The sequence below is a fragment of the Lycorma delicatula genome, chromosome 4 (genome assembly GCF_047948215.1).
Source record: "Lycorma delicatula isolate Av1 chromosome 4, ASM4794821v1, whole genome shotgun sequence".
Lineage (NCBI taxonomy): Eukaryota > Metazoa > Arthropoda > Insecta > Hemiptera > Fulgoridae > Lycorma > Lycorma delicatula.
In genome coordinates this window covers 90,291,598-90,306,377 of record NC_134458.1, presented here as the reverse complement: position 1 = coordinate 90,306,377, position 14,780 = coordinate 90,291,598, and the positions used below count along the sequence as shown (strand labels likewise).

At 37.3% G+C, this 14,780-nt stretch overlaps 1 protein-coding gene across 2 annotated transcripts in view; it reads left to right on the top strand.

Annotated features, from left to right (window-relative positions):
* Positions 1–14,780, top strand: part of LOC142323638 (uncharacterized) — an 89,248-nt gene that overhangs the window by 61,729 nt on the left and 12,739 nt on the right. For both annotated transcript variants that reach the window (XR_012756143.1, XM_075363577.1), the window contains exons 13-14: positions 7,071–7,191; positions 14,144–14,235. Coding sequence is in view for 1 of the 2 variants with exons in the window: in XM_075363577.1 (XP_075219692.1) it covers positions 7,071–7,191; positions 14,144–14,235 (213 nt within the window). In the remaining variant the exon portion in view is untranslated. The remainder of the gene's footprint in view (positions 1–7,070; positions 7,192–14,143; positions 14,236–14,780) is intronic.

The following is a 14,780-nucleotide window of genomic DNA, read 5'->3' as shown; positions in this document are numbered from 1 at the left end:
AACATCTTGGCAATTGCTTAATCGCACTCTTACCAGCTGCAGATTTTCTGGTTTTCTGATGGACCTGCATCAGTCATGTGTACCTCTTCTTAGTTTGCTACCAGTTTCCACCAACTGCCTAACCCAGGACCAAATTGTGTTCGCATTAGGAATGGCATTGTTGCACAGAATGTTGAACCATCACCGAAAAACTCTTTGCATCACGATCACAGATTGGTTGTTTTCAAACTACATGCGCACAGCAAAATCATGATGTGTACTGGTCCAAACCAAGTTGGCTGCTGAAATAGAGTCATCAACGGAACAGAGGGAGACCATGTGCACCTGCCTACCCCCACCACCACCCGAGCATTGACCCCTACTCTACTTAGTTGGTACTACTGCATCCTGTATAAACCCCATTTGGTGACTTTGGCAAGTATACCGCCATACTGAAAATTTTGAACCAGAAACTCATTCATGATTATATCCATACCTGAATATATCCTGTTTAGGTTTAAAGTGTACTTTATTTAAAACTACTATTGTAGGTCAAATGTTTAATATTATGTTGGGAAATAAAAAGTATTGTATTCTCAATTATTTTTCACTTTATTGACATTAATTCTGATTGGAGAAATACTTTATTTTCTTTGAACTACTGTTTTTTCGACTACAGTCTTCGGTGATTTAATTGTTCTGACCTAGTTTAGGTCAAAATTGAAAGTAAATAAAGTTGAAACGTGTTAAGTTTTTCTATCTTAAGTTTGTTTTTGTTCAAGAAAAGTTCTAAATTAAGAAAACTATCTTCACAAGTAAGTTTTCTGTTTGTGAATATTTTAACCAATAAGATGCTAACTATTTGTAGTCATGTTATACTTGTAAAGCAATAGTGATATAAGTCCCACCAGGTTTAGAAAAAAATATTTATCTGAATAGGTTAAAGTAAAATCAGCAAAATAGTTTCTTTTTGTATGAATTTTGAGGCAACTCATGTGTTATTTCTTTTATTATTTTTCTTGCTAAATAATTAGTATGGGATTTTGTGTTTTTAAATTTTATAGCCAAAATACTTATATAAATTCTTCTGTTATTAAGTTGAGACAGTATATATAATATATTGTTTCTTGACTGAAAATGTATAGAATCTGATTGCATTACACTGTATCGCAGGTTTTCTTATACCTTTGACACATTTGAAGCCTGTGATACAAAAGTCGCTTTCTCAAAGAGTAATAATATTCATTAAACAACCAGTAATGAGGAAAATGAAGAATTATTGTGAAAATGAGTATCATCTGCATTTTGATTGACTCATCATGCTGATGTGCAACAGTATATTTGGCTTGGGAAAGAGACTAGTGAGACATTACTCCTCACTTTCTCTAGTAAGCTTGCCAGGGAAGTTTATTATTTTGAAAAGTAACTAGATTGGTTTTTTGGGATTAGTTTATGTTAGTACCTAATTCAGGGTGTGACTATTAAATAACGACACTAATGCTGCTGCAGAAGAACTGCATATGCATCAGATTCATACGACCGACAGTTGTGTAGATTGAAGCCATCTCTTTCGAATGTTGTCATTCCTGTTTCTGTAGACATATTGTTCTGGTCGTGGCCTTCATTTGGATAACATCTGTTATGTATTTTGCTGAAAAAATGAATAAGTGTTTTATTAGAGCAAAGAATTGTGAAATTTCATATGAAACTTGGAAAAACTGCTACTGAAACTTATCTTTTATTAAAAAAAGTATATGGCAATGAATGTTTATCATGTGCGTGGGTTTTTGAGTGGTTTAAAGGTTTCTAAGATGGCCGAGAAGATGTTGAAGATGATGTTGTTCGGGTCACCCTCCCATATCAAAAACAGATAAAAGTACTGAAAAAATAGGTAATCTGATTCGATCTGACAGTCGGTAACTATTCATGCGATTGCTGAAACTGTAAGAATTGACAAAAAATGCGTAAGGCAAATTTTTCAAACAATTTTAATATGTAAAAAGTGTGCGTGAAAATGGTGCCTAAAATTCTCACAATCGAACAAAAAGAAGCTCGTGAAAGTGTTTGTTCTGACACTTTGAATGCCACTGAAAATGACCCAGACTTCTTTGAAAGAGTGATAACATATGATGAATCTTGGTTTTTCACTTATAATCCAGAAACTAAGCGTCAATCCTTGCATTGGAAGGCCCCAACTTCACCAATAAAAAGCTCGAATGAGCACATCAAAATTCAAAGAGATGATTGGTTTTTTCTATATTCATGGGATTGTGTACCTTCAGGAACCCAATAAAGGTACCTTCACTTGATTCCTGAAGATCAAACTATTAATCAACATTACTACCTTGAGGTCCTTGCTCAACTCCGTGAAAAAAATAAGAAAAAAACAACCTGAATTGTAGAAGAACAAGTCATGGGTTCATCATGACAGCGCACCGACTTGCACTGTCAAGACATTTCTAGACAAGTATAACATCCCAGTGTTAGACCACTCGCCTGACCTGGCACCATGTAACTTTTATCTGTTCCCCAAGGTCAAATGTGCATTAAAAGGAACAAGATTTCAGACTGTTGAAGCTGTAAGAAAAAAGCGGCACATGTTATGAAAGAGCTCACAGAAGAAGACTTCCAGCACTGTTTCGAACAATGGAAAATTCACATGGAGCATTGTAGGGCTAGAGGAGGGGTGTATATTGAAGGGGTTAATAAGTAAATATGTATAAATTTAAAATAAAATGTTTTACAGCATTAGTCTTATTATTCAATAGCCACACCTCATATACTTGGATATCTTATATAATAATAGTTTTTGCATTTTGGTTTGGCCAATTTGATTGTAAATTTACATGAAATATTGTTGTATTAGTATTAATTACTCCTTTATTTCCTTTAAAATTAAGTCTTTACTTTGTGTTATTTTTATATCTCATAAATCCACTGTTGACTTGATAGACTGATATGTACCTGAATTAACCATTTAAAAAATTATTGCTTTGTTCAACTTTCACTAGATATATTTTGTCTAATTATAGTTAGAAGTATTTTTTTATGTATTCCTCATCGTTTAGTGAACTTATATTTGATCTAATTCATCAGAATCTGTTAATGTTTGCTTTCATATTAACTGGGTTATTAAAATATACTTTAATGATATGTAAATTGCCATGTTTATCTCTATATTTTTTGCATAAGTATAAAAAATAAATTAACTTTCATCTGTAGCATTCAACATCTGGTTAAAAAAAAATTATGTAATTTTTTATGAGTAAATTTTATAGCTTTTAATATGATCAACCATAATGTCAAAAGGAAATGAAAATAATTACAACTGCAAAACTTACCATAAATCCATGTGTTTAAGTTGACCTATTGTATCAGTTGAATTTTATTTTGAAGGCCACTTTTAGGATTAGCTTGATTGTCTCTATCTAATCCACTTAATATTAAGTGGACTAAATTATTGTGATGATGAGTAATCACAATCCATCAGGCTTCCTATGGTTAATTAACTATTAACAAAAGAAATTCTTATCACTTATTTCAGGGCTTCGAGTCTTAGCAGTAAAAATAATTATTTATTCTACCAATAAAAAACATATACCAAATTATAATGAAATAAATATAACAAAAAACGATTCATACAATGAAACTTATCTACACAACAATAAAAAAAAATCATTACATCAATATTAATTGTATCACTGTTTTGGAGCATTATTTATTTATTATTTAAATAGGTAATAAAAAAATTACATCATGTGAGGACACTCAACTGGAAGATTGTGTTGTGTTTTTTGCTCTGCGATTAAGTGCAAATGGACTTGATTTTTGAAGTTTTTTAATCGGAAAAGTTGATCGGTTTTTAGTGATAAGGTTTGTAGACAAGTATGTAAAATTTTGTGAGCTTTGGATGATGGATTATGCCGTAATTTTGATTTTTCTTTTTTCACTGTGTTTTATCGTATACTTCCGTGTACAAGACTAGAGTTTTGAAGCGAATGATTCTAAGTACAACGGACAAGGAATAACAGGACTGTTATGTCACACGACGAAGTTGTAAACAACTAGCTGGTAAGTAACCAAGTACCTTACCATCCAAATTTTCTGCAGTATTTCGTAGGGGCTATTCCCATACCTCTATTTACTTTCCTATCAGTTCAAATTCAAAATCCCCCAGATCTACCTGATCCAGGTCCTTCTCCTTTTCTTGACCCAACCCCCCCAAAAAACAACTTTTTTTTAACAATGAATTTTCCTTACTCCCAAAGCCCCTTCCCCAATGTAGAAGACAGCTGAGTTGTAGTTGTCAGGTCATGTGGGAAGTCCTGTGTAGATCTGGTGAAGACTATGAAATCTTCTGTTACCACTGATGAAGCCAGGGATGTGCTCTTGTTACAAAAGCAGTCTAATGACATACTACAGGTCAGGATAAAAGGCCAAAAGAAGGCCGAGCATTTCACTACTGCACTCTGTGATGGGCGACCAACCCTGTAGGTGGACCTACCCACTTGCGGAGATAGGCAGGCGGTGGTGCACATTACAGATATAGAGATGGACACCACCGTGCAGGAAGTCAGAGAAGCGTTAGAGAAGATAACTAGCAAGACAGAGGATTTCCGTATTATGTCATTCAGGCACGCTTATGGTGATACATGCAGTGCAACTGCAGTCACAACTTTCCAAATGGTGAATAAGTTAATCAGTGAACGAATAAAGATTGGATGGGTCCACTGTAGGGCGTATATTAGAGAGGAGATTGACTGTTGTTTCCGGTGTTAGGGGTTCTGGACACCAGACCGTGGAATGCAAAGGGCCCAATTGACTGGACCTTTGTTATAATTGCGGGGGTAAAGGCCACAAAATATGGGAGTGTAGGAAGCCGAAAAAATGTCTTGATTGTAATTCAAGTGACCATCACACTGGAGGCTAGATATGCGACTGTCAAAAGCATGATTAAGATCATCTTATCAAATGCAAATAGAAGCATCTTCTACGATCTCATGGGAGAATTGGCTTAGGAACCTAGAGGACCTGGAAAATCCTCATGGCTATAATGCTTGACGTATGGAACGCTTTTGGGTCCCTTACATGGGATTCTATTTTGTCAGAGATGGTGAGAAAGAGAATCAGCCCCTATCTTCGAAGGCAGGTGGCTGATTATCTGACAGATAGATGGATAGAGGCGGACACACTGGATAGCAAGTTGAGGTTCCAAGTCTATGGAGGGGTACCTCAGGGTTCAGTCCTGGGCCCCCTATTGTGGCTATTGGTGTCCCAATACCCACAATTCAAAACTCTATTCAAATATGCTACAATATATGCAAAATAGCAAAATATGATGGCATTCTTAATCTTCCCATGCCAGATACCCATATGGTGGATATGCCAATGACCTCGTTATCCTGGTGAATGGTAAGACAGAAGCAGACATAGAGGAACGAGACAACACGACCTTAGCTAACATCAGGGAGTAGATGATTAATCATGTGTTGGACTTAGCCCCGCATAAATGTGTATTTATTACTTTGACTGGAAGACAGTGTATTGGCAGGATAGACTTGAGGTTGGGTGATTACTTCTTGCAAGTCAATGACAGTATAAATATCTGAGAGTTAACATTGACAGATCCTGTAGGTTTACACAGCATATTCTTTACAGGTGCACTAGATCGGAGAAAACATTAAAGTCTTTGAACATGTTGCTTTTGACGCAATCTGCCCCAAGGGCGTCTCAAAAGAAGTTAATAATGTCAACAGTCATGTCCGCTGTGTTGTACGCTGCATCAGTGTGGGGTGCTGCTATAGGTGTTAAACGAAATCTGGTTCAGCTTCAGAGTATATACCGACATACATTACTGGCTGTAATATGCGGATACAGGACTGTATTATATGACGTAGCCTGTACACTGGCATCGGTCCCTACAAGTGAAGGAATGAATGGCACGACATGAAGGAATGGAAAGGCATGAAACAGTGTTAGCTATGAGAGAGGCCTGGAAAGTAAAATGGGCGTGGGTAGAGGCTCTGTCTAGACTAGATGTTTAATAACTGATGTAAATATGTGGATCACTAGGGGCCATGGTGAAATGAATTTTTTTATGACCCAAATGCTCTCGGGGTATGGTGCTTCGAGTAATACTTGCACAAGTTTGGAAGGCGAGATTCCCTCTGCTGCATGTATTGTAGCAAGGTGGACACAACAGAACATACTATCTTTGAGTGCGATGAATGGAATCTTTTGCGTAGGCAGGCAGTTATTGACAGGCTTCATTCGGACAGTCTAATATCATATGTTTTGGCCTCAAATGAAAATTGGAGGGTGTTCGATTTATTTTGTTTTAATTGTTATATCTACCATTTTTACCAGTGAGTACCACAAAAAATTTTGAAAATATTTTGTAAGATAAATACAAATTCAACTTTTCAATTATACCCAAACAGGTTTTCTATTTTTTCTTCAGGCTGTGAAATCTCAACTTACATGCTGTGACTAATTGTGCAAGACTATAAAAATAAATAATTATATATTTCAGTAAAAGAGTATAATTACAATTCAATATAAAGAAAAAAATATATAACAGTTGTTACGAGAATGTCATGATATATTGCCAGTTCAGTTGTCATTTAACATTAAAGTTCATAAATATGGATGCATCTTATGTTTCACCTTTGGCGATTTAAACCTCTACGCAATTTATGCATTAAAGTCATGTTAGCCAGCTTTAAAATTTCTATCTGAAATTTATTGTTTTTTTTTTTTTTACAGTGCAAATTCACTGACATTGTTGAGTACACATTGACATTCACACCAATGCCAGTTTAATGTAGATTAATTTCAAAATATGCTAGTATTTTTCTATTTATTGCTGTAACAATTAATGTCATATAAAAAATGTCAGATTGATATAGTATTAAAATTTTCTTCTGCATCGCATAATTTCATTTGCATTGAATAATTAAAAAATTAATCTAAATATAATTTAGTGTTCTGAAATATTCTAATCCTTACAGGTACATTTATATTAAGTTTGTAAATATATTTTTCTTTTTTTTAGAAATTATCCGTAATACAGCTATGTTTTTCATTTCCAGTTAATTCATCGTAAAATCATTGATACTACTGTTGTTTTTCCACACCGAAGAGGCCCACCGTTCAAAAGGAGACTGGCAGACATTACAAGTGAATTCTTACAGCGTCAAATACAAGTCTCTGGTATAGTTAATTAATTTTTGTTTCATTGTTAATACCTCACCATAATTTTGATTTAATCTAAATATGCAAGTATAACACAAATGCATATTTTAATTTTTCTTTTGATTTATTGTTTTTAGTTGAATTATAAGTTTGTATACTATTATATAAAGAGGAAGAGTGTTTTTTTTGTTCAGGATAAACAAAAAAACTACCCGATCTATCGCTATTAAATTTTTACCCATGTTTTTTGGCATAACTGAGAAGGTTTTTGGATATATTTCATCTCAAAAAATCTCCAAAATATATATAATATGTAGTAGTGGAGTTAGTGATTCAACCGGAAGCACAAACTTTAATGAATTGAGAGTGTTTATTACTGTTTTAGCTGGGTTTTTAACTGATTGATTACGAACATCTAAAAACCAATTTCTAGATTTTTTGAGTTCATTCTGAGTTTTGGTTAAAATTGATTTTTGAATTTTTTTAAACCCTGTTCGTTTTTTAATTTCTTGATAACAAATGAAGAAATCAACCTGATTTTTGGTGAGAGTAATCTTCATGTCAATAATCCAATTTCAGTCGAGTTGTGGATGACACTGCGTGTAGACGTGTTTTCTGAGCTCCGCGATCTTGTGCTTTTTCGGTTGGTTTTTTGGTTATTTAATTGGAACAGGACATTGTAAACTTTCGAGGTAAGGATAACGGACAAGTGTATAAGTTTTTATGAGTTTTGGATGTGGATTACTAAAGTTATTAGAGTTTTTTAAAAAAACAAATATTTGAGTGAAGTGAAGTGTTTTACTGTTCTTTTTGACTTTTAAGGTCTTGGTTTGAACATTTAAGGTCCTTATAGTGGTGTAATAATCATTGTGAGTCATTACGTGTCAATTTAATTCAATGCAGTGAGTTAAAAACTATTTTGAATTAGTTTTTTTTAGAACTTTAAGGTTATACTTATCAACTAATATAGAGTAAAATTGTTTTAAGTGTAACAGCAAGCTTTGTCTTGTCTGTTACGTCACTAGTAAAAGAAGTAAACAAGGACTTGTAAAATATTTCGTAGAATTTATACTACGAGAATTTTTAAGTGTTGAGACATACTTTATACGGTCAAATCCTTATCCTCCATATTTCCTGTAATTTTAACAATAGAACCAAACTTCCTTGAGATCTATCCGATCCAAAACTTCCCTACCCTTTGACCCCCTCCCCCCAAAAAAAATGTTGGACCATATTTTCGGACAGATACATTTTACGTACCCCCCTCACCACCACCAATTTTTTTTTGGGGGGCACCCGACCGTGTGGGGTATCATTGGATGCGGAATCGCACCCTGATACCAAATCCAAGGTATGAGACGACGTGGCTCGCTGCCCGTTGAAGACACAGCCTCGCAAGAGGCTGGACCCTCGCGAAGGAACACTGGAAAGAAGGAAAACACCACAGAAGAAACCGAAGGTATGGACATCAGTGTAGCTAGTCAAGATAAGATAAGATAAAATGGAAAACCGTTGAGGGGAGAGCGGCTAAAAGAGCAAGAGTCGGCTCGTTAGAGGAGGAGGAGGCCCCTCTTACCTTAAAAACAGTCACCTATAAGTTAGGGAATGCATTGGTTCAACTGAGACAAATGACTGGTAAGGTGAGTGCAACCGCAATTAAAGCACATGAAAGAGAATTGACAGATATTTATAAGGAACTACTGAGACTCAACGAAGAGCGGAGGTGACAAACCAGAGCACACAGACCGAGGGTCACTATAAAAGTGAAATGTCTGACATACTTGACGTTGACTTATCAGATGAACAATTCATCGACCGATTACCAACTAGGTGGTCCACATGGGTGATGAACCGGCTGACTCAGGTAAGTGATCTAAAACCTGGAGACGACAGTTGCCACTTCGTGGACTTAAATGGTTTGAGGCCCAACAGTATGTACGCAGAGCCGAGACCAGGTGCAACGATTTTGCAAGATTCCACAATTCTGGATGACAACAAAATAACCACGGGAGGAACAAAATATACAGTCATTTACGATTCTGGTAGTGGAGACAAGGCTATGGCGACCCATGTAATAAAGGCACTCAGAAGGGTGGTTGGAAAATCAGAGTCCTCCGTTTTCGTAATGCCCACCGGTCCGGCTGGAATATTAATTAAGAAAATTGTAATATATTTAATGAGGAAGGACAAAACCCTCCCTAGAATGGTGCTTCCTAACCTGGGTGATCAGGGGAGAGCAAGGTCTAGATCAGCATCGGCGAGACGAGGAACGCCACCGGTTGTTGAGAGCAAAACGGTAGTCGTTAAAGCGCAAGGAAAGTCATACGCAGACCTCCTAAAGACCATGAAAGAAAAAGTCAAAGCAGAAGAAGCCGGGGAGATACTGTCTATAAGGAAAGGCAGAGATCAACAATTAGAGGTTAGGATAAGCGGGTCACAAAAAGCAGGAGAGTTCTCTTCATTACTTAAAAACAGGGCAGAGGAACTCCAGGAAGACATCAGAACAAAAGGGGATCGTAAAACGGTGGTACATGCGAAAGACATGCTCTGTGATACCACGGAACAAGAGGTCAAAGAGGCGGTGGAAAAGGTACTTGGCGTAGAAGAAAGTTTTCAGGTAACATTTCTAAGAGAAGCATATGGGAATACCAGAAATGCCACTGTCATTACCACCCATAGGGGAGCGACAAAACTCATTGCATCTAGACTGAGAGTCGGATGGGTGAGCTGTAGAGCATATATTAGAACGGAAAATGAGAAATGCTACCGCTGTTGGGGGACCGGGCATGGTAGGAGAGACTGCAGAGGACCGGATCGCTCTGACTTGTGCTTCAACTGCGGGAAATCAGGCCATGTGATTAAAGACTGCAGAGAAGCAACAAAATGTCTAGACTGCAGAAGCACAGCACATAGAACTGGCAGTTTGGATTGCAATAGAAATCATGAGTAAGATACTCTTAATAAATAACAATAGAAGTTTACTATCATGCGACCTGTCTACAGAGATTGCCACAAGGGGCAACTACAACTTCCTGGTAGCCACTAAACCTAATGTAAATTCAGTGGCTAGAGGTCAGTGGGTACCAGATAGAAACGGGGATGTGGCTATCAGGGGGATTGTAGGTAATATAAACTATAGCCTATACTACAGAGATGAAGGTATTATGGCTATAGAGCTGTGTGACATAGTAATCATTGGGGTATATATCAGCCCAAACTGCGCCCTGGAGTTTTTTCAACACAGAATATTTAATCTACAACAAGTCGTGATGCGGTCCCGTAAGAGAGCAATAGTGGTAGGAGATTTCAATTGCAGAACTGCCCTGGCTGGGGCTGCTTCTTCTAACGCCAGAGGAAGAATTCTAGAAGATCTATTGGAGGTTACAGGTGCAATTTGTGTGAATGATGGATCAGCCACATATAGCGCTAGTGGGTACAAATCGATTATCGACCTGGTAATAATAGATAGAATACGTATCGGCACAATTGATTTCTCAGTGCTTAATGAAGAGACTGGAAGTGACCACAAGGCTGTTTCGATTACCATAAGAGACCGCCCTTCAAGTGTAATGCAGATAAACATCAACCATAGGCTGACAGATTATCAGATTCACCATGTGACTAGGGAAGCGGCAAATAAGATCATGAGTTGTGCGCGGATAGATCCGGAGATATTTCAAAATATAATTAAAGATGAAATAACCAATATATCAAAGAATACCAACAGACATCATCCAATTTATTGGTGGTCTAGTGATATCGAGGATCAAAGGAGAATAATGCAGAGGTAAAAGGAATAGCTCAGCGACTACGAGCCCGAACGGGCATGGAAGAAGAAGGTCGCCTAGCCGTAGAAGAATACAGGAATGCCAGGAAGAAACTTAACTTCCTTTTAAAACAATCCAAGAAAAGAAAATGGCAGGAGCCGTGTGATGATCTGGATGCCGACCCCTGGGGGAAGGCATTCAGGATCATAACCAAACGTTTGGGTAGACATTAAGTAACGAAATGTCGGCACAAGTAAGAGCCTTGTTCCCTAGAGAGGAGTCTGCTAATAGAGAAGTGATCAGATGTGTAGGTGGCAGATTCACACAACAGGAAGTCCTGGAGGCAATTAAAAAACTGAATCATAAAAAAGCCCAGGACCGGACGAAATACCAGCTGCCGTTATTAAAGAACTGGCAAAGATTATTCCCTGGGAAATGGTAGACATAGCCAGTTATGGTCTGCAAAACTGCACTTTTCCAGATTGCTGGAAAGCATCCAGGACAGTATTCCTCCCCAAAGCAGGAACAAACAACGGACAAGGAGGTTACAGACCAATCAGTCTCATAAATAACATGGGCAAAGTCGCTGAAAGATTAATAGCAGCCAGGCTGAGAGAAGAACTCGAAGAGAGGGACTGCCTACACCCAGAGCAATATGGCTTCAGGAAAGGACATTCAACGATAAATGCGATAAATAGAGTCATGAACTGGGCATTAACAAGCAGAAGAGGATTGAGGAGGACCAGGAAACTCCCCTTAATGGAAATGTTAGACTTTAAAAACGCATTTGGATCCGTTCCATGGCCATCAACAATTGAAGCATTACAAAGAATGAACATTAGCGATTACCTGATTAATCAAATCAATCAATACCTTCATCAAAGTTATATTGAAGTGAAAACGCTAGAGGGGAAGTCTACATTCCAAATTTTTGGAGGTGTTCCTCAGGGATCCGTACTTGGACTCATCCGCTGGAACATCTTTTACGATGGGGTTTTCAGACTGAACTACCTGGAGGGGGTGTTCGTGGTAGGGTATGCTGATGATTTAGCAGTTTTAGTTGAAGATAAGGAGGTCGTGAACATAGAGGAAAAAGCCAATCGGGCTTTAAGTCTAATAAATGAGTGGCTAGAAAGGAACTTGCTGCAGATATCCCCTACGAAATCTAGCTGTATAATTTTCTCTGGAAGAAGATGGATAAGGAATATCAACTTAGACATTAGAGGAGAACGAATTATAGAGGTCAATAATGCAAAATATCTTGGGAGTTATACTGGACAAAAGCCTAAAATTCGGGAACCATGTCGATATGATAAGTAAGAGGATAACCCCCACTATCAAGGCTCTGAGGGGTCTCTTTCATAACCACGGTGCACCAAGGATGGAGATTAGGAGGTTGATAACTGCAGCCACTACGTCTGCGATACTATATGCAGCCCCGGTATGGGGAGATGCTATGAACATCCAGAGGAACAGAATGAAACTAAGAAACGTTCATCGGCTTGCTTTGTTACGGGTTGCTGCAGGGTACAGGACTGTTTCATATGATGTACTGTGTATACTGACTGAGGTCCCCCCTATTGATCTACAAGTCAAAGGGAGTACATTAAGATTTACAGGACTGTCAAGAGATGAGGTTGCAGTTTTAATAGATCACGAATGGCAGAATGCATGGGCTTGCTCAAACGTGAGGGATTGGACCAGAAGACTAATCCCTAACATAAGAGATTGGGAAGGTAAAAGAAGGGGCAACGTAGACTTCTATGTTACACAATTATTGACGGGTCATGGCTCCTTTGGTCAGTACTTATATAAAATTGGAAAAAGGGCTACACCGCAGTGTGATTACTGCCAAGAGATATACAACGCTGAACATACTATTTTTGTTTGTCAGGGCCAGCAGTGTCGGCCCTGCGGATGCCCTGGCACTCGGTGGGGTTGGTGCCGCCGGTTTGAGGCATGGCATAAAGACCAAGACCCGGTTCCCTGCTGAGGGGGTGCGGGGCGGCGTAGCCAGACCTCATCTCTGAGGCGGGGAATTTGATGCAGGCAAACAAAGAAGTAAAGATCCAAGACCAGGGAGGCTAACCTGCCGTGCCGGGCGTACTACCGGTGGGCGGGGGATGCCTCCTTAGAGTAAATGGACACTCTCCCCAACTGAGTTATACTCAGTTAACCGGATATTCAATTAATATCCTGTTGGAGGGAGAAGGGATAAAAAAAAAAAAAAAATCCAATTTCCAGGTTTTTTTAATTCGACCTTGAAAGGGAATGAAGAAAGGTAAAAAACGTTTTGAACAATGATTGTAAATTTCCCCAATCCCAACTATAGTAAACAAGATGTTCAGTAGATTTAGGCTTGAAATACTCCTCAGGTAAACCATGTACAGGTTTTTTTAATTCTGATTTTTGTAAGGGGTGCAAAGGTATACAGTGCTTTGGCTGAACCACCACAGCCACTGCCACTGTTACTATATGTGTGACTGGCTGCACCTGCCTCCAGTTACTTAACTAATAAACATAAAATAAAAATATTGACCTCTGCAGGAAAAACAAATAACTATATAGCGCAGACAAAGCTGTGACAGGAAGCTAGTTGAGACTAGCTCTAGTGTATACGCACTAGTAAACTAAACATTTATACTGAGGTATAGATGTTTAGTTTATTAGTGCAGTATATACTACACTTGTGGAACCCCATTAACACCATTTTAAGATAATTTAGACTTATTTGAATTTCATTATGTAGACAAAATGAGTTCATACATAAATAATCTATAATGAAGTTTGGGTGGGGATATTTAGTGCAGTGTTATGCCTGGAGAACAGGATTGATTTCAAATATGTATGACAAAAACCACCACGTCTCTTTTTTTATAGAAGAAAATGTGTATTGAAATCTGTCATCAAAATAAAAGTCCATTTTAAAAAATGTTTTTCAATATTTAAATCCAGAAAAATGTTGGTATTAATGATAATTTTTGTAAATGTGCTGAGAGTTTAACCACTGTCATGGTGTACCAGAAAATTTATAATTGTAAGTAAACATAAATACTTATTTTATGTATTAGTACTAGTACTCATAGTATTTAAAAAAACGCGTGTGAAATCTTATTAGTGGCATAAAGATACAAGTTGTGTATATAATAACAATTTTCTGTGATACCTCTGAAATATATTCAGATAAACTTAAATTGTTTCAGAATTAGGACATGACTCCACCGAGGATGCTGTAGCTTGTATGGATCTCATGCTAATTAAAGTTAAGGAGTTGAAGAAAGCTGCTCAACCTAGAGTAAGTGTAAAGGCATATAATGCTATTTTAAGAATTACTGCATAAAATACACTTTTGCTATTTAATTCTAATCAAAGCATTGGTACTGTAACATGATGCATTGATTGTGTTTTTGAATTCCCCAAAAGCCTTATGTTTAATCATAAGGCTGTGTGGGTGTGTGTGTGTGTGTGTGTGTGTGTGTGTGTGTATGCTAGTATGAGGTATACAGACATGTTTGGAAAGTAAGTATGGCTTCCAAACATCTCCATAGCAACACTATTGTCATCATTTCTTGTATACATGCTTACTTCTCATATTTTAACAGACTGCCAATTCCTTTACAAAAACAACAAATTATGTTTATAGTTTTTTGATTTAAGAGTAATCAATTAAGGAGTCCATATTTTGTGATAATTTCCATTATCCATTTTTAAATGCAACTATTGTGAAACAAGCAAAAATTCATCACTAGTTATGTGAAGGAAATGGTCTGAAAACTACAAATATGGAATAGAAAGAAAATTGGTTAGGAATTTTAATAAAGGCTGAGACCTCTGATGATT